The 20,729-nt window shown below is 36.6% G+C and overlaps 1 protein-coding gene across 1 annotated transcript; it reads left to right on the forward strand.

Annotated features, from left to right (window-relative positions):
- Positions 1-1,364: 1,364 nt before the first annotated feature.
- On the forward strand, positions 1,365-17,262 carry LOC129257327 (carboxylesterase 5A-like). Its single transcript, XM_064096955.1, has 5 exons — positions 1,365-1,597; positions 5,532-6,574; positions 12,016-12,184; positions 12,907-13,123; positions 13,662-17,262. The coding sequence occupies exons 1-5, from the start codon at positions 1,384-1,386 to the stop codon at positions 13,846-13,848; spliced, it is 1,830 nt and encodes a 609-aa protein (XP_063953025.1). The 5' UTR covers positions 1,365-1,383; the 3' UTR covers positions 13,849-17,262.
- The last annotated feature ends 3,467 nt before the right edge of the window (positions 17,263-20,729 follow it).

Here is a 20,729-nt window from a genome sequence, read left to right on the forward strand (position 1 = left end):
AAAAAATTGACATTCTAAGTACTTTTTGGAAGTTTGAACCGGATAGGTATACTTGATACGATCATTCATCTTGCAGTACTTCCAAAAAGCTAAACTGGAATGAACTTTGCAATATGTTGTGAAAGATTGGTATCATTAAGAAGGAGTATTTTTAGGAATCAATTGACGATTTTGGCCCAGCAAATTTCAGTGTATGGCCCTTCCTTGCAAGCATATGTTGCCGGAGTGACTATAGCTGGCACCCGGGAGCTGGCATTGGCATGTTGACCTGTCATGTAGTGAATCTTGAAAAGAAGAGAGCATTGGTCCAGGAGTCGTATAAGTAAACGGTCAATGTGAGCGCGAAGCGCAATTGAGATTTAGTCCTAAAAACGGCCGGGACACTCTATTCATGTTTTTTAATCCATGAAATGGATGGGTAATTGGTCTTCCTACATTGATAATGAGAGCGCGAAGTGCGAACAGAAAAATGTTGATATTCTGATCTGAAACTGGATAACTTATAAGCATAAATAATAAACCAGCTGCGTATCTCAATAAATATTTTTATCATGAAAATCAATAATGCGAGTGCGAAGCGCGAGCTGAAATTATTTGATATTCCGATCTGAAAACGGATCACTATTTCAAGCAATTTGTAGAAAAATTGTGAGGTATGTGGATGGATCGCAATTGAGAAATGATGCGAGCGCGAAGCGCGAGCTGATATTATTTTACCTAGCACAGGGCCTGACATTTTGTCAGCATATGAAAATGATGACGATCTTCCTATTCCTCTTCCTATAATATAAGCGCAAAATGAAACTTTTTGATATTCCATTTAGTGAAAAAGGGGACCATTTAGTAATAGGAATTCATGAGTACGTTATTATCTAATTTTTAAGCCTTAATTTTGAGACGATTTTTATTGATTTTAATTCCTTAAAACTGGACAGTTTAAGCACTTTTGTAATGAAACAGGATGCATGGGTTGGTATATTTTATACAATAATGCAAGCGCAAGGGACAAATCGCAAGCCGAATTTTTCCATAAACTGTCATGAAAAGTGTGAGCTGTTGCCCCTGTTGCCGGCCCTGTTGCTTATCCCCTTTTTCTGAACTGTTGAAATTGGGCTACATTTTATATCTTTGTCCTACGGCCAACTTGAGCGCATATGGTAATCCTCCTCTGCAGAGCTACTACAATTGGACGAATTGGCATAAGACGAATTGGAAATAAACCATTCGAGAGCAATAACACCTCCACCATAGAGATGTATACTAATTACGTTATTAGTATATATCTCTATGACCTCCACTCATATTCGTCAATCACATGACATGACATCCATAAACACGTGGACATGGGCACGCCCACAACACGCCCATTTTTCCTCTAGCTCCATGCATCATGCGTGCAATATATTTTGCTTTCATAATCGCGCTATCGACCGCAAGTGGACCCCGCGACAGCCAGCCCACCAAGCCACCATAGGCCATCCGATCTATCATTCCGATTTCCTTCTCAAGTTCTCGTGCACAAACATGGCGTGCCTTTTCTGTTCGCTGTTTTTAGGGGTTTTAACCGTCATTCTTGCTCCTCAGCACTGTTTTTCTGGTGAGTACTTCATCGGGCAGAGAATGTTTGATGACGGTTTCGTAAATTTTAGTGAGAAAACCAAGCCAGGCCCAGGGCCGGGCCAGCTAGGGCGATGATAAAACTCAATTTATTATTGATAAATAATATGAGACTCCAATTCCAAATCAACTTACAATAATACTTATAGCAGTACATAAGGTTACATAACTAGGTTATGTAACACAGATTTTTTTTAAAAGGGGTGGTTATGTCTTTTGAAAAACTGATCAATGCCAATGGCGGGTCAAACGTATTTAGGGTATTTTTTCCGAAGGCTTTTTTTTAAGACTAGTCAAACGTGTTTATCATGTATAGGCGGAAATTCCAGGGGGACACGTCCCCCCTCATTTGTCTTCAGTTTTATGATGGAAATAAATACATCATTCAAAATCAGAATAAAGCATGTATTTTGGACGAGATGAGTCAGATGACCTACTTTTGGGGTGATAACCCCCTTTTTTTTTGCTTGTCAAATTTTCCAGCCCCTTGTCCCCCCTACCTTTTGGGAGAGATTTCCGCCCTTGTGTATAGGGTATGTTTTTCCCGGGGCTTTCCTTGTTTTTGAAAAGAGTTCTTTTCTTCCCGAAGCAATGACCCTGCCTGGGAACGGGCCTGGGAAACAGGAAAACAGTCGTGAAATTAAACTTTAAACCGACCTTTCATTCCCCAATTATGGGGAAATCAAGGCTAATCTCAGAACAGAGAAGGGATTCAAGTCTTTCACTCGGCTGCATGCCTGGGGGTGTTATGTAATAAACGCCAGCATGTCTGGGAGGTCTATAGGAGCTAGAGCAATAGTTGGTAGACTATAACCAACCACTCATTCAATGAACAAGGTTATGATATAACCTTGTTCTCAGTTATATCTCCATGTGTGGCAAAATAAGGATGGCAATGTTTGGCTTATTTTCTCTTTTTCTTTGGGACAAATGCTTGATTTTTTACACTGACAGTTTCCATTACACCTATTTGTCATACAACTTGGCCCTTAAGTAAATTTGATTCTTTAAATTATTTTTTTCTTAATTAAAAATAGAAATAAAAAATGAAAAATTTTCTTGCCATATTATTTTCCACCAATAAGCCAAAAATTCAAGTCTTTGAGCGCTCTAGTGAATACAAAATTATCCCCAAGTTACTAATGAAAAATAAATTGCAACTGTATGGAAATTAGTAATTTTGGTCACAAAAGTGATATCATTTTTAAAAGTGTGTGCTCTGTACAGCATTGGCATGCTATATAGTCCAACCTGTAGATTCCCCACAGGCAGATTGGTTGCAGTGAACCCCGGGGGGGCCACTTCCATTGACGAGTGGATACCATGCGCGACCACGGGGTCTCGAAAAGCACCCTAAACACGTATTTTCCATGTTCTGAAAATGCACCCCTTAACAAGTATTGGCGTCTGAAACCCTACCCTTAACAAGTATTTGAAACAAAACTATACTCTTGGCAAGTATTCCCTGAAATGAACCCCTAAACAAGTATACAGCGATATTTTATGCATGTTCATTGTTGTGTCACAGGTCCGTCGGTCGCGGTTTTACCTAATTTACACACCATTTGGTTTAGTACGGACCCACCCCACCTTCCTCAAATCGGGACTCTAAACACGTAGTGTTGGGGCAAAAAGGACATCCTTTTTTCATTTTAATTTTGTTTTATCATCCCCGCAAATTTGACCCTAAACACGTAGCTTTCCTAGCGAAATAGATACCCTTTTTTCATTATTTTTGTGTTTTTGACACCCTTATCACGTTACGTACGTAACGTGCCCTATCTTGAAAAAGACATCCTTTTTACGTGTTTTTTTGGTCGCGCATGGTATCCACTCGTCAATGTAAGTGGCCCCCCCGGGCAGTGAACAAGTGTAACCAACCAGAGTAAACTGCGTGTTTTCACTTTGAAACATGTAACTTCACAGCTAGGCTATTTATTTTGGTTTGGCAATCAAGAGACCTGCTATGAGTCTAGGAATTGGGATTGTTGGAAACTGGAACTGCGATGATCCGAAGTAAATAACCATCATGAGTTTGGTCAAATTCGTGCTGTCCAAACTCTTATCGCATTAGTCCGATGGGTGCTCATGACGGACGGAGTATATTATGAAGTCAATTGGCCTTTCGCAAATTTTGTATTGATTCAATTTCCCCAAGATTTGTCAGTGGCTGGGCCCTTTAAGCTTATTGTTAAACAAGTAGATCTTTGTCTAACTAACTTTGTCTCACCAATCTCTTTTTTTTTCGTCTCACAAATCTTGATAAGACATGTATTATGGGTCCATTTAGTAAATTTTCTTGTTATGTCCTGCCCCCCTTAACATATGCATTGCTAAAATTCCTAAATTATGCACCCATCAGATTATAATTTTTAGGGGGGATGTTGCTACCAAACAGTTTCTAATTGTTTCATATGCCCTAATGTTAGATCTAGAGCTAATTTTGGTATTGTGATTGAACTTGAGTGAGCATATAAAATACAAGTTACCACAAATAAACTAAATATAGAGTCTATTTACTTGTATTTTAATATATGCTCACTCGGATTCAAACACTATATAAAAATTTTGCTCTTCAGCATATGAAAGCTAATGACTAAATTTTGGTATAAAAATCCCATCTACTAAAAAAACCTTTGAAAAAGGACTAGATGCTATCCAATTCCAATTATATGCTTATATTTTCTAAGAAAAGATTGTCGATAAGCTATTAATATATAGGGTGGCTTATTCCTCTGGTATTATGGCAGCGATGGCCTTTCCCACCGCTGCCACCAGTTTGTAGGGTGGCCTTGCATGGGCTAGCATTTATGGCTTGGTGTATTCCTTACAGAGTAACACATACTTTAACACATCTTGACTCTGCTTGCCTGTGGTGATCTGCCTGGGGGTTGTGTACCAACCTCAACCTTGGTTTATTTGCATATATTAAATTCGTTTGACAATAGTAAATATTCAAATGACATAATTTGTAAACAAAAAGAAGTACATAAATATAAAAGTCTTCCCAATGAATATAAATGAGCTTGTATGAATAAACATTATTCCAATAAAGGCTAAAGAGTTACTCAACTGAACCATGGAATGAACATGAAGAAAAGAACATTGCAAAAGTATTATATAAGGAATGCAAAGCAGGAGATGAAAGGATGGAAATGAAGAGGGAATGTGAAGCATGAGATAAGAATGTATAGCATGAGATGAATAAAGGAGTTGATGAGTGATGAGATCAAAGGAAAGGTAACATCAAAGGAAAGAGAAACATTCAAAATAAACTCCTACATTAATAACTCTTTTGCTGAAAAGTTATGCCCATTTGATTTAGGAAGAATTACATTTTTGTGTTTTGATCTCAGTGTGTTTCTGCAAATTGTTTTAAGAAAGACATTTATTTTAAGTGATAAAAATTAAGTTGTGACATACCATAACAGAGTAAGAACAGCTTCTAACTGTTGATGTTCATGTAATGTTCATATCTATGTTCAAAAGTGTAAATGAAATGAAAATTTAAAAAAAATTACTTCTTGGAACAGTCATTTTTAATGGAAAATGTGACTTGTTAAAAAGATTGTGACATATATGTAATTAGATTGTGCAGTGGGCAGCTGGAATTCATTCTTATATATTAAGTAATAATCTTGTCTTTTTTTGCTGAGTCTGATAAGATAATTTTTTACTCTGACAATATTATACCTAATGGGCGTCGATCTGTTTGCGCTTTCTATTCATTAGGGGGGGATGGAGCTTTATTATGTAATATCCCCCCCCCCCCCCCCGATGAATACAACTCTGTGGATCGACACCATTGTTATGAACACCTTCATTTTGGGCAAAGATCTCTCTTTTCAGACTTGTTACATTGCAGTGAAAAAATTTGATTTTTTATCATTCTCCCTTTTATTCTATCTTAACAGATGATTCCCCAAGAGTGCAGATCAAAGAAACCATATTTACAGGCACTGATCATTACATAGCAGAAAGCACAACCCCTGTGTATTCCTTCAGAGGTATCTACTATGCTGAGTCTCCGGTAGGGGCTAGGAGATTTTCTCCACCTGTCACAAAGAAACTTCCTGGTGGACCATATGATGCCACCAAATCTGGCCCATTTTGCCCCCAGAATCTTGAGACAACATCTATTGTATTTCCACGACCGTTTCCTTCAGATGAAATGAGCGAAGATTGCCTCCATCTTGATGTGTACACTCCTAGCCTGAACTCTGAGGAGAAGCTGGCAGTCATGGTGTACTTCCATGGAGGTGCTTATGCCAATGGTGCAGGAGGCTATTACGACGGTTCTCCATATGCTTTGTTTCAAAATGTGGTACTAGTGGCTGCAAACTACCGTCTAGGTGCTTTAGGTTACTTAAGTACAGGAGATGAAGCTGCCTTTGGTAACTTTGCTCTCCTGGACCAGCACATGGTTCTTCAGTGGATACACAACCACATAAAACACTTTGGTGGTGACTCAAACTGTGTCACAATCTTTGGAGAATCTGCTGGAGCTGTCAACATCATTCTCCACCTCCAGTCATCTCTATCACAAGGCTTCTTCCACCGTGCTGTCTCTCAAAGCGGGGTGGCGCACAGTCCCATCATGACCTCCAAGAACCCTCTTCATGTTGCCCAGAGGCTGGCTCAGAAACTAAGCTGTCCAACTTCCACCACAAAAGAAATGGTGGAATGTTTACGAGGCAAGTCTGCTGATGATATACTTAAGGTTGATATGGATGACCCTGACATACCAACTTTACCTTTTGCCCCTGTTGTGGATGGCTTCTTTATAGAGGAAGATCCACTTGAAGCGCTGATGATGGGGAAATTAACACGTGGCCCGGAGCTTTTGATAGGTGTCAATAACCATGAGGGAGGATTCTCCAACCTGGCAAACAGGATGAACGTTGAGTTTCTGAAAAATTTCAATGTTCAAGCCTTCAGAAACATAGTGCAGTCTCAGGTAAGTGTTATGCTACTTTTTATTTTGTAACACGCGGAAATTGATGCAGAAAGATGACACACGACACCATTCCTTGTGTTTCGGTTCGTTTAATAATCGATGAATCGTTATATACAAATACAAGAACAAGAGATAAAGCCTGCAAAAACCAAAAAGAATTGAATTAACAATTCAATAACCAAAATCTTTAACTCTCTAAAGATTATTTTACTAAATCGTTTCACTATAATAAGATTAGAACCGAACACATTTTATGTTTACAACTACATACTACAATCAAGTATACAAGTACAAGTCATTAATACAAAATATAACAAAAATGACATCAAAATCATATGAAGTAACAAAGACAGATGCATAATTAATAAATTATTTAATTCACAAAACCCCTTTAAATTAAGACAGATAACATGCTATGCTAGCAAGGATATCACTTTAATATAACCTAACCTATTATTTATGAAAATATAAAATACATTGTGAACTAACTTTATAAACTTTTATTCAAAACTAAATCGACAAAATAAGATAATTATCTTACCTATAATTCTGACCCGAAAATTAAGAAGCCTCTCTGCCTGCCCCATGAATGGGGTGCAGTGCAGGAGTGAATTGCAGCAAAATCCTCTCTCCCTTTTATGCAGTTATCACTCTCCATTCACAGATGCTAAGCCTTGACCATAATTATCTACATCATACAAGCTCATAGCTCTGGAATGTGATGTTTTGACCCAAAGACCATTCAGCATCACTCTTACCCAGAAAGAGTGTGAATCATACTTCTTAAAAAGCATGCAGATTGTTAAACATTTCTACTTTCTACTACTTCCTGTGAAGGTATCTATTACTTACATACAAATAATAAAGAGTTATGAAAATATATGAATTTCCATTAAACAGTTTGTTTTGACCTGTTACAATTTGAAATGAGCTGTGAAGTTGAGATTGATTTTCATTCAGTTTGTTTTACAGGTGCAACTATTTCAGAGTGTTATGATGTCGTAGGTGTCCCCTGTCCTCTCCACTGCAGTGTGATCCCCACATCAATATAAAAACCATGTAGACTTAGAGGGAGGTGCAATATTTTATTAAAGAAAAGAAAAACTTTGTTTTTGTCTTGCCTGAACAAACTTTGGCAGAGACCTATACTTTTCTTTTTAGAACATTGGTCTGTTAGTTACTACAAAAACTTTTTTTTTCTTCTCTATTCCTGCATCAATCAAGTTCATACTTGGTACATATGAACAAAGGTCATGATGTGTCATGTCCATCCATTTTAGAAGTTTTTGTTCAACTTTCATCTCTAAATTTCTGCTGCAATTGTGTTTACACTTGGTACAAATAATCATTGGGTTTATATCACTATGTATTCATGAGGATGATAAGGACAAAGGTCATCTAGGGGTCAAAAGATCATGTTTTATTGATTGCAAAAATCAAGATGGTTCACACACCGCCTTGTATTTTTAGGATGAAGAGAAAGAGATTTTGTATTCAATTTTGAATTTTTCAAAACCGCCAAGAAATCATGGTGAAATTATTTTCGAATACCCTTTTAAATATCAAAAAAGAGATATATGTCGTATCTATTGTTTCTTACCCAAGAAGTCATGGATTTGTAGGATAGGTTATAATTATATGAGAGTCAGCTACAAATGTGTATATTTAGGCATGGAAGTCACCTAAAAAAAATTCAGGTGGGGGATGGCCTGTGCAATCATCCCCCAATATTTCGAAGGCAAGGGAAAAAACAGTATCTCCAGACAAAAAATCGATAAATTTATTAAAATACATAAAATCAATAAAAATTGACAACACAGAAATAAAAGAAGGAAGAAAAACAACATTGGTCCCCCAATTCAGTTTTTTTCTGAAGTTGACAAGTCTGTTTTGAAAACATTTAACGCCCTCGTCTGTATGTGTGATAAGTGAACTTGCTGATATAGGGCAATTCCATGAGCCATGAATAAATGCAATTAATATATGTTTAGGCCCTCTCTCATTTCGATGGTGCATAAAAGCAAAATTGTTTTAACAACAAATGCATGTTATATGTTCTTATCAATTCATAGGCGGATCGGGGGGGGGGGGGGGTGCTAGGGCCCCACTTTTGGCAGAGCAAAGAAAGAAAGAAGGGGAAAGAAAGAAAAAAGGGAAAAGAGAGTAGAAAAGAAAAGGGAAATAACAGAAGGAAGACAAGTGAGTAGAATAAGATGAGGGGAAGACTTGAAAAACCAAAAAAAAAAAATTCATGTCACTTTATAACATTTTCACTCGCATTGCTTGTTCAATGATACATATCTTGCTCAATATGCTGATATAGATCTTGAAATATCGAGTTTTGAAGTCAATATACAAAACATATTTCAGCGCAGACATAAATTCATTTTTTTTAAAGTGCTTTGTAAAATGTCAGTTTTATGGTGTGAAATCAACATTTTCAGCTCGCGCTGCAGGCTCACATTTTTGTCAAGTAGTAGGCCTACCTATCCTCTCTGTGTATTTCATAAAGTTCTAAAAATATATATACCTTTTTTAAGTCTGATAGTCAAAATGTATCAGCTAGCGCTGTGTGCTCGCATTTTGATTGAGTTATGTATAGGCTACTTCTATATTCTACAACATCTGAAAATCCCCTTTTCACGACAGTTTATCAATGAAAACTTTTGTCTCGTGACTTGCGCTTGCATCAGTTTAAAAAAATATACTTACCCATGCTTCCTATTCATAATAACAAAAGTGATTAAAATGACAAATTTTCAGGTCTTGGTATCTACAAATTTTGTGCTCTCATTAGGCTTATTAGATTAATAAATAAGATAATAATTATTAAATTGTCCCTATTTTAAGAATGGAATATATCAACAAGTTTCATCTTGCGCCTATAGGAAGAGGAATAAGAAGATCGTCATAAATTTCATATTAGGCCTATATGATGAATGTTCTTAGAATGTCGCATCATTTATTACGTGGGATCCACGTCCACTTCACAATTTTCCTACACAGTGCTTAAATGTACCCTTTTTCAGATCGGATTATCAAATATTTTAAATCTAGAACACACGCATGTTTATTGAGATACGCAGCTTGTTCTTTATTTGAAACGTGCTAAAATTATCCAGTTTCAGATCAGAAAATCAACAATTTTCTGCTTGGGCTCGTGAAATCACCGTATATAGCGCTCGCATTATATATGTAGGAAGATTCCAAATTGCCCAGTTTTCATGATTTACAAAACTTGAATAGAGTGTACCGTTTTTAGGTCAAAATCTCATTTTTATGCGCCCTTCCTACGGGACGTATTATGGTATCACGCTCGGTGTCCGTCCGTTAAAGGTCAAGTCCACCTCAGAAAAATGTTGATTTGAATCAATAGAGAAAAATCAGACAAGCATTATGCTGAAAATTTCATCAAAATCGGATGCAAAATAAGAAAGTTATGACATTTTAAAGTTTCGCTTATTTTTCACAAAATAGTTATATGCACAATATAGTCACATGCAAATGAGAGAATCGATGATGTCCCTCACTCACTATTTCTTTTGTTTTTTATTGTTCGAATTATACATTACATACATTTTTGCAGATTTGACAATGAGGACCAACTTGACTGAACCATAAATGTTAAGCAACGGTAATTCAACATGTTCAGGGAGAAATAAAACTTTGTTTCACTGGACAATGAGGAGTAAATTAGAATATTTCATATTTCATATAATAAAATATAAAATAAATAGTGAGTTAGTGATGTCATCAGTTCCCTCATTTGCACACCGACCGGGATGTGGATATAACTGTTTTGTAAAATTAAGCGAAACTTTAAAATGTCATAACTTTCTTATTTTACATCCGATTTTGATAAAATTTTCAGTGTTATACTTGTTGGATTTTTCTCTTTTTATTCAAATCAACTTTTTTTTTGGGTGGACTTGTCCTTTAACTTTTCCTTGTAAACGCTATAACTTCAGTTTGACTTAATCTAAGCTCATATAATTTGGTGTGTATGATACTAGCATGGATCCCAGGAATTAAGCCTATCGATCTTGAGGTCAAAAGGTCAAAGGGCAAGGTCAAAGTGACATGTTTTCATCTTACCATTCTGCAGTCCGTGTATACGCGATATGATACAAGCATGGATCCCAGGAAGCCTATTGATTTTGAGATCGAAGGTCAAGGTAACACTGACATGTTTTCATCTTACCCTTCTGCAGTCCTTGTAAATGTGAGAACTTCAGTTTAACTTAACCTAGGCTCATATAAATTGGTGTGTATAATACTAGCATAGATACCAGGTAGCCTATTGATTTTGAGGTCAAAAGGTCAAGGTCACAGTGACATGTTTTCATCTTACCCTTCTGTAGTCCTTGTAAATGCGACAACTTCAGTTTAACTTAAAGGAGAATGAAACTCTTGGAGCAAGTTAGCTTTTGTGAAAGCAGAAAAATCAAAGAATAAGATCAACAAAAGTTTGAGTAAAATAGGACTAGCAATAGAAGAGTTATGAGCATTTGAATGTCGAGATCACTAATGCTATGGAGATCTTCCCATTGGCAATGCGACCAAGATCTATGATGTCACAGATGAACAACTCTCCCCTTTTGGACACTGAAAATATACCCCAAAACATCTCTTTTTGCTCATTCTAATCATATGACAAACGATTCATCAATGATATAATGTTGTGAAACCTCTGTACTTGTCCTCTCATAAAGAGAACACCTCACCTTGTGATAGACTCTATAAAAGAGAGAATATAAGTGAAATAAGTACTAAAGTAATGAGGGAGTTGTACGTGTGTGACATCACAGATCTTGGTCGCATTGCCAATGGGAGGATCTACATGGCATTAGTGATCTCGACATTCAAATACTCATAACTTTCTTATTATTCATTCAATCTTCCTCAAACTTTCAACAATATGTTTCTTTGATTTTTCTCTTTGATATGGATTCAGCTGGTTTCAAGGGTTTCATTCTCCTTTAACCTAGGCTCATATAATTTGGTGTGTGCATGGATCCCAGGAAGCCTCTTGATTTTGAGGTCAAAAGGTTAAAGGTCACAGTGACATATGTTTTTATCTTACCCTTCTGCAGTCCTTTATGCGATAACCTAGGGTCATATAATTTGGTGTGTACGATACTAGCATGGATCACAGGAAGCCTATTGATTTTGAGGTCAAAGGTCAAGGTCACAGTGACATGTTTTCACCTTACCCTTCTGAAGTCCTTGTAAATGCAATATCTTTAGTTTAATTTTACCTAGGCTCATATTATTTGGTTTGTATTATACTAGCATGGAGCCCAGGAATTCTCTTGATTTTGAGGTCAGTAGGTCAAAGGTGAAGTTGCCACCTTCCACTTTTGTTGCTTGACCAATAACACCATATCCGCGGGCGTATTATGTGCTATCCTTAGCGACACCTATTTTTTTTACTATTACAGCTTGGGAAGTTCATACCAGGAGACTTGAGTGATTTGATAATGAGTATAGAACTCATGTATGGAGGCAAGAATGGTATGACTGATGAGGATGCATTTTATCAGCTTACAGAAGTCATTGGAGATCTAATATACGTTGTTCCTGCCTTAGCTCTGGCTGATGTTAGGACAGGTAGGATTAATTTTGTCTAGAGTTTTTCTCCAATTTAATTGAACAGCTAACCTTCAGAATTTTGAAGAAAAAATGTGTTGTAGATCTTGACTGCCATTATTTCTTTAAAGCAATTCCTATATGTTTGAACAACTTTGAAAATTACCAAAATGTGAAATTGATAGAACTGGCCTCCACAACATGACGATTAGCGATTTATTGCTTATTTGAAAAAACAATTATGATTGATTCCTAGCCAGTCTACTGATCTAAATGCACATGCAACGCTGATCGTGATAGGCCATTTAAAGCGATTAATCGATAACCTTTGTGTTACGGTGCCCAGAATGTGATGTTGATAGGACTATAGTTGCTAGAGCTACGTATTTGAAGAATCACCCTGCACAGAGTTAGATATGGTGGCCATTTCATAAAGTTGTTTGTAAGTTATAAACCATGTCTAGTAATACTTTCTTATTCCAAATGAGACCCCAATTTCGTCATATGTAAGAGGAGTGAATTTCTTTAATAATCCTCATCAATTCTTGGTGTTTCTTTTCTACGAGAATTTTCTATCTATTAGATTGGCTTTCAGAATATTGACAGTCTAATATAGCACAAAGTGTTATCAGTTGTATATGACATTGAATAACTTCATGATACACCATCCTGGATGTGTTTGATTTGTGAATGTTTTTGTCAGATTGATAATCAACCTCATATTTTTTTTTTTTCATTCTCAGCACTGGGTGATAAAGTATACTTCTATGAATACCAGCACCGAATGTCATGTTCAAGGGCTCCATCTTGGGTTAGAGCTGATCATGGTGATGAGGAGGCCATCGTCTTTGGTTTTCCCTTCCTAGACAAGCATGAACAGGGACGCCTTCATTTCACTCCGGAAGAGAAAGACCTTAGCCATATTCTGATGACTTACTGGGCAAACTTTGCAAAGACTGGGTAGGTTTATCAGCTATGGGTAATAATAGAAATGTGCTGGGTGGGCTCCAGTTTCCCCTCTTTTTCCAAAATCGTGTAAAAAAAATATATATGAATGTATAAATGAAGTCTGATTTTGATTTTTTTGCATGGTTGTATAATATTTTATTTTGAGAAATCTTATCATACTGATGTGAGCAGAGTCATTGTAAGATGGGCCAGAGAATGAAGAATAGAAGCACATATCACTGTAAACATTCTCAACCATGTGTTACTGTAACTATTTCTAACAGTACACATGGGTACACCTACATGTTGTATAAAGTTCCTCTTCTGTAAAGAATGATCATGATGGTGGTTTGTTGTGGTGGTGTCTTTAAGGAGGATGAAGATGACGATACAGGAGACTCGTTGTAACACCTGCTGTAATCCCCTCTTGAACTGCCAATGATACAGTCATTGTGTAATCTTCTGCTCATTTAATTCCTTTCAGCAACACAAAGATATGGTAGTGGTCTTGTCTATATGATTTCTTGCACATTTCACTTTCCTTCTTCAGTGACCCCAATGGTGATAGCAACACTTCTACTGTTAGATACTGGCCAAGGTACTCTGTTGAGGACAAGGATTATATGAAGCTGGACATCATTCCGGAGGTAGCACAAAACTTAAAACCAGACACCGTCAATTTCTGGCAACAACTTATGAACAGGGTACACAAGCAGGCATCAAGGGATGAACTATAGAGGGATGTATTGTCAACTGTGCACCAGTGCTGTAACAACATGACATGAATTATTTTGCTCCCTCCTTGCCAGAAAAAAATGTTTTAGGGTTAGGGACTCTAAAATATATGGAACTGCAGTACTTGATGTGAACACTTGCCTTGTCAAAGCAGTTACTAAACCATGCAAAACAATATGTATGTACTCACTCCTGAAAATGAATATATTTGGTCCCAAAACATTAAACTTAGGGAGGCCACAAAATATATGATTCTTCTGCAAGCTGATTTGAATATAAATGTTATGATTTCGGTGGTTATGTTTCAGTGTAGTTCATCCCATTTAGAGTAGTCAACATCCCAAATTAAAACCAAATTGACCAGGTAGACCAAATTAAATGAACGATTGCCTTTTGGGCTTTCAAGACTGATGCCAACATGACTTCCATAAATTTGTTCAGAAATCACAAAATTATGCCTTATCTTATGAAATGACTTGTAACGTCAGGATGCTGTACCTGAATTTCTCAAATATGACCTCCAAAGATGCGTGTACCTTTTCTTGGAACAATTGATATTTGAAAGGGCGAATCTTTGGACTCTACTCACAACATGATGCAAATTACCTATCTAACCTCAAATTTTAGATATGATGCTACTCAACTGGGGAAGGATAGCCAAACTGCAGTGCTGTAAATCAAAATTTGGAGCTCCGAAACCGTCCCCTTATAAAGGTTTTTAGTGGTGAGAGAATCATATATATTATAAAATTGCCTTTGCCTATGCAGAATTGAATCTGTCCTGGTGACACTCGTTTTAGAGTGATAACAATGTGTAGCCTAAAATGATAAGAAATTTATGAACTAAATTAGAGGTTCAGAAGTTATTTATATAGATTTATATTTGTATACGATACATATTTTTGCAATATTTCATTGATTCAGTGGATGTTACCAAAGATATACATTTATTTGTATTTATTTTTGTCTCGCCCACCAGAGGTGAAGGCGAGACTTAGGGATCCAAATGTCGTCTGTCGTCCGTCCGTCACAAACCTAATGACACATAACTCCACAACCGTAAGTCGCTTTTCAACCAAACTTGGATGGTAGATGGACTTGGGGGACCTGCATGTTATGCTACAGTCGGAGGTCACATGATAGGTCAAAGGTCATTTTCAGGTCAATGTTAAAGTTTACATGCAAGACTCTCTTATGACACCTAACTCCGCAACCGTAAGTCACTTTTCAACCAAACTTGGATGGTAGATGTACTTAGGCGACCTGCATGTTATGCTGCAGTCGGAGGTTACATGGTAATGTCAAAGGTCATTTTCAGGTCAACATTAAAGTTCACGTGCAAGGCTCTTATGACAAGTGTTATTCCATCCCAGTCATTTCACAATGAAGTTTCGATACAATTCTGTTGCGTGCCCTCGCAAAGGCACAATATTTTTGGTTATTTTCATAAGTGGGCGAGACACAAAATCGCTTTTGCCTTGTTTAAATGAATATTTGATACATTTTGTTTTGTGTACCTCATACATATACATCCCTCATATTTCAGCAATCTAAATTAGTTCCAACAGTTGAGTTATTACTTAAAAATAACTCATGAGTTATTTGTTATGCATTTACAGCATATATGGATTTTTCAATCCAAATTATTTTATATAATTTTTTTTATATCTTTTTATTTGTTCGAGATTTGATTTTTGGTATTTTTAAAGATTTGATGATCAGGATAAATTGTTTTAGACTTGAGACATTCCAAAAATGAACATATGCCAAAGTAAAGTCTATGTCCTATAGGACATAACTGTTCTCTGAGGCAACAAATGAGCATATTCTCCTTTTTTTAGATTCCATCGTGATTATCACGATGGAAATATTACATCAATTTTGCAGACAAGCCTGTTATTAGATTTAAATAAAAACTGATCATAAAAATGGAATTCAAATTAAATCTTTATATCACAATTAAAGATTTTTATTGGGTCGATTAACAACACAGTTTTATTAAACTCAACAACTTTGAAGGGGCTGCAAAAGGGCAATTATTTTTTTATTATCAAAAGGGAAAAAAAGGAGAATAAATTGAAACTTTAATCCTTGTGAATAAAGGAGCCAAAAGCATCAACACATGGAAGGGGAACAGTCTTTTCCTGAGCCCCATTGTCAGATTTTTAAAGGAGCACGATTTTCAACATTTTACAACTTTTCTGTACATGCCACTACAAAGGAGTTTATCCTGTTCAGAACTTGCTCAGGATATCATATGTACACAGTACCCAAAATGGGAGAACTAATTATGTGAATTGTGGCAGAGTATTTTAAATGTCAAACAAATACTGCCAAACCTCAATATTTGTCTAAAAGTTAATCATTATATGGAAGACATGCATGATGGTATCATGCTAATGAAAAAAAACCTTTGTTTACATTTTGATAGCTCAGAGTGTAATGCAGGCAATTTTTCAAACTATACTTGAATGCATGTTGTGTCACTGTAAATGAAAAGGCAAGTCCATCCTAGCAAAAAAGATACTTTGAATGAAAAAAAAGAAAAATCAAGCTAGCATAATGTTGAAAAATTCGTCAAAGTTTTAAAGTTTTGCGTTATTTCACAAGATAGTTATAAGCACATCCTGGTTAGTATGCACTTGAGGGAATCTATGACATCACACACTCACTACTTCTCATGTTTTTAAAAATAATGACATATGAAATGTGAAACAAGGCTTGATTCCTCTCTGAAAATGTGGCATTGCCATTGTTGTAACATATTGTGATTAATGAAGATGCGTACTTATTAAATTTCTGCAAGAATTTAAATGTTCTATATTTGTAACATCATTGACTTGCTTATTTGCATATCCCTTGTGTGGTGCATATAAATCTTAGTGGAAGAATGAAAATAAGCCAAATTGTAAATTGTCATAACTTTCTTTTCTAATGTATATCCAATTTTGATGAAATTTTCAGGTTTATGCTTGATTTATTTTTCTCAATTTATTCAAGTCCAATTTATGTTGGGGTGAGCTTGCCCCTCAATTACAACTTTTATAAACAGTAACAAACTTAATAGATTTATAACTGTACAGCGGCTGTTTGCAAGCCAAATCTAATGTGAACATTTATCAATCTGTCACTAAAAATATCTTTCTTTAGATGTTCCTTCCTAAATCATGATAATCTCATTACTTATGATAACATATTATTGAAGTAAAGAGGAAATGCCTTCAAGAAGGTCAAGTGCCATTTTGATGGTCTCTCCCATAGAGGCCCATGTATTGAGTCCGTATTAAACTTGGCTTATCTTTTCATGAATCAGTGGAACATTTTTGAAAAGTATATCGTGAAATCTGGTGTAATTGTGATGACTATGTGATCAGAAAATAAACAAAATGTTTAGAAGCATCCTGTTAATATTTCAATCTATGATTTTTAAATAATTTTTCATCATCCTGTGGGTGCATGGTCAAATGTTTACATGGTGAAAATATTGCATTGTAAGGACAAAAGGAACAGATTAATGAACTTGGAACTTGAGCTGATAATTTTCAAGGAACTGAGCCTTTAATAGTCTTGAACAGAAGTGGTAAATCAATAATGTATTCAGAATTTTATGTAAGCCTTTAAGGTTGTTTTATACACCGCTATTATCATCAAATATATCATTAAGTACTAATTCAAAGATTATTTTCAGTTCCTGATGGATCACATGTAAGATGTGCACAGAGAAATTAGGTTTTACATATGAAAGATTTTATTTGTGGAGGAAAACTAATCAGGTACTCATTTGTGGACAAGTTAAAGGTTTTGTTTATTTCCTTATTTACTGTAGAATGAAAAGAAATTAGGTTTAAAATTACAGGATATACCAATTATATTTTATTTCAAACTCTTTATAGGCATATATGTTAAAGGGACTTAAATATAATCATTATGGAGTGATATAGCTTCCATATAAGACAAACACAAATACATGTAGTTTCGAGAATATCAAGAGGAGATATGAGAAAATCTCAGTGCAGTTTGGAATTAATACTACTGAACATATTATTTGTATTTTTGGTGCATATGGAGAGGGCTAAGGTTAAAGTGGAGCTTGTAAGATATACTCTTTTTATGTCATGTGATATTGAGAAAGGGTGTTGTTAATTCTCACCTTCGACAATTGGATATATAGTACGCTGAATATAGAGAAGTTTTAAAACTCTCTGAAGCTTGACTTATCATCGTGGTCAGCAATTTCTTTGCCAAATGATAAGCAACTTCATACCACCAAGGTCACATTTTGGGAAGAAGAGACATTGGGGACCATTTCATGATTGTTGTCAACACCAACTCATAGTTATTCTGTAACAGTTGCCATAGTAACTGTCAGAGACCAGTGCTTCTCAGTTAATCATCAATGAGTGCTGGCCAGCAGGTCAGACAAATGTAGATGTAACACCCCTAGACACCATTTCATGAACATTGAGCCTGTTCAGACCGGCAGAGATAGCGCGATCTAGCGCGCGCTAGATCGCGCTATCTCTGCGGTGTGGAAGGTACAACGTCGTTTCGGTCCGCCCAACAGCGAGCCACGGCGAGCCAAAACGGCGTGCCACTGGAGCACCTCTTGGGGGTGGTCCACGAGAGATAGCGCGGTCTAGCGCGCGCTAGATCGCGCTATCTCTGCCGGTGTGAACCCGAGCTACGATAGCACGCCGGAAGTCATCTACACGCGGGGAATTTTATACTCATTCTATTTTGGTGCGATCTGAATCTGAATCGGTACAACTCAACACTCCTAATTTTATGGAGTAAAACGCGTCGGAACATCGTGAAAATAGAAATATAGTAAGTAATGTGTCATGGCAACAGGACCTCTCAAAAAAGGGGGTGTTACGATAGACCGCGCTATCTCACTGCGGTGTGAATCCGGCGAATGCCAATGGGCGGACCGTGGATCGCGCTACGATAGCGCGATCCACGGTCCGCCCACGGTCCCCCCTCGCGGTGTGAACAGCCTCTTAGTCATAACAGCACTGTTGTCATTCTCTGACAGTTACTATAGTAATGATTAGAAACCAGTGCTTCTTAGCCAATGAAAACCAAGGACTTCACTGATATAGTCAGAGCTGATTATTTATTTAGTCCTGACAACTTAATGAAATGCCCCTAACCCCCCTCACAAAAGTCTAAATCTTGAGAAGTTGACATTTTGAAATGGAAACAACTGTATAACAAGTTGTAGGTCATCCTGTTGACATTTATTCATTATAAAATCCAGATCCTGGCATCATATGCCCACTAATTTTTGTCTCACCTGCATAGCAGAGTGAGACTATAGGCGCCGCTTTTCCGACGGCGACAGCGGCGGCGGCGTCAACACCAAATCTTAACCTGAGGTTAAGTTTTTGAAATGACAGCATAACTTAGAAAGTATATGGACCTAGTTCATGAAACTTGGCCATAAGGTTAATCAAGTATTACTGAACATCCTGCCTGAGTTTCATGTCACATGACCAAGGTCAAAGGTCATTTAGGGTCAATGAACTTAGACCATGTTGGGGGAATCAACATCAAAATCTTAACCTATAAGGTTAAGTTTTTGAAATGTCATCATAACTTAGAAAATATATGGACCTAGTTCATGAAACTTATACATAAGGTTAATCAAGTATCACTGAACATCCTGCATGAGTTTCACATCACATGACCAAGGTCAAAGGTCATTTAGGGTCAATGAACTTTGGCCGAATTGGGGGTATCTGTTGAATTACCATCATAACTTTGAAAGTTTATGGATCTGATTCATGAAACTTGGACATAATAGTAATCAAGTATTACTGAACATCCTGTGCAAGTTTCAGGTCACATGATCAAGGTCAAAGGTCATTTAGGGTCAATGAACTTTGGCCAAATTGGGGTATTTGTTGAATTACAGCCATAAATTTGAAAGTGTGTTGGTCTAGTTCATAAAACTTGGACATAATAGTAATCAAGTATCACTGAACATCCTGTGCGAGTTTCAGGTCACATGATCAAGGTCAAAGGTCATGTAAGGTCAAAGAACTTTGGCCACGTTGGGGGTATTTGTTGAATTGCCATCATATCTCTATAAGTGTATTGGTCTAGTTCATAAAACGTGGAAATAAGAGTAACCAAGTATCACTGAACATCTTGTGCGAGTTATAGTAGTTTTCAAAATCAGCACTGCTGCTATATTGAATCGCGTGATGCAGGTGAGACGGCCAGAGGCATTCCACTTGTTCTATTTTCAACTTTAAAGTGAAAAGCAAATTTTTGGTGTGTTTAAGGTTTGGTCATTCTATTACAGAACTATAACCATTGCTTCAACAATCTTTTGCCCTGTAGCTTTACATCTTTTCATGTCAGCTAAAGAAACAGGACCTATGTGCCTTAAACAAAATACTAGGCATGAAAATGTGCCATATTGTTATTATTTTATCACGTCATTTCAACAGTTTCTGATTCATTTTGCCAGAACAATGATATGGATAGATCACATATGGGCTGCACACTCTACATTGCTTGTGGCCAGTAAATGCTTCGATTTGAATATGAAAACTACAATTTTGTAATCTGCATTTATATTGTTATTGAGGAGTTAATGGCCATTTGGGGCACATAATGTAGTGTAGCTGATTGTCTATTTGTGTGGTGTTGTCACGGAGATGGTGATTTCTGGGGCTATATCTGAGACAATTAAGTTTTTTCATAAATGTGAGGATGACCCCTTTTTATTAATTTTGGTGACCATGCAGGCTTACTGCATCTGTTCTAGGCTAGATGGGAGGATGATGCCATGGAAATGCAATTTTATTAACATTGCAATAGTGAATTTAATTTTCACAATGTTCTTTTGAATTATTCTCTTCATGATTATACA

Source organism: Lytechinus pictus, chromosome 3 (assembly GCF_037042905.1).
Source record: "Lytechinus pictus isolate F3 Inbred chromosome 3, Lp3.0, whole genome shotgun sequence".
Classification (NCBI taxonomy): Eukaryota; Metazoa; Echinodermata; class Echinoidea; order Temnopleuroida; family Toxopneustidae; genus Lytechinus; species Lytechinus pictus.

Excerpts from the sequence above, each read along its gene's own strand:
- LOC129257327 (XM_064096955.1), top strand. The coding sequence starts at position 1,384 with ATGCATCATGCGTGCAATATATTTTGCTTTCATAATCGCGCTATCGAC. Across the intron at positions 1,598-5,531 it reads TCCTCAGCACTGTTTTTCTG|ATGATTCCCCAAGAGTGCAG; the intron begins GTGAGTACTTCA and ends CTATCTTAACAG. Across the intron at positions 6,575-12,015 it reads GAAACATAGTGCAGTCTCAG|CTTGGGAAGTTCATACCAGG; the intron begins GTAAGTGTTATG and ends TTACTATTACAG.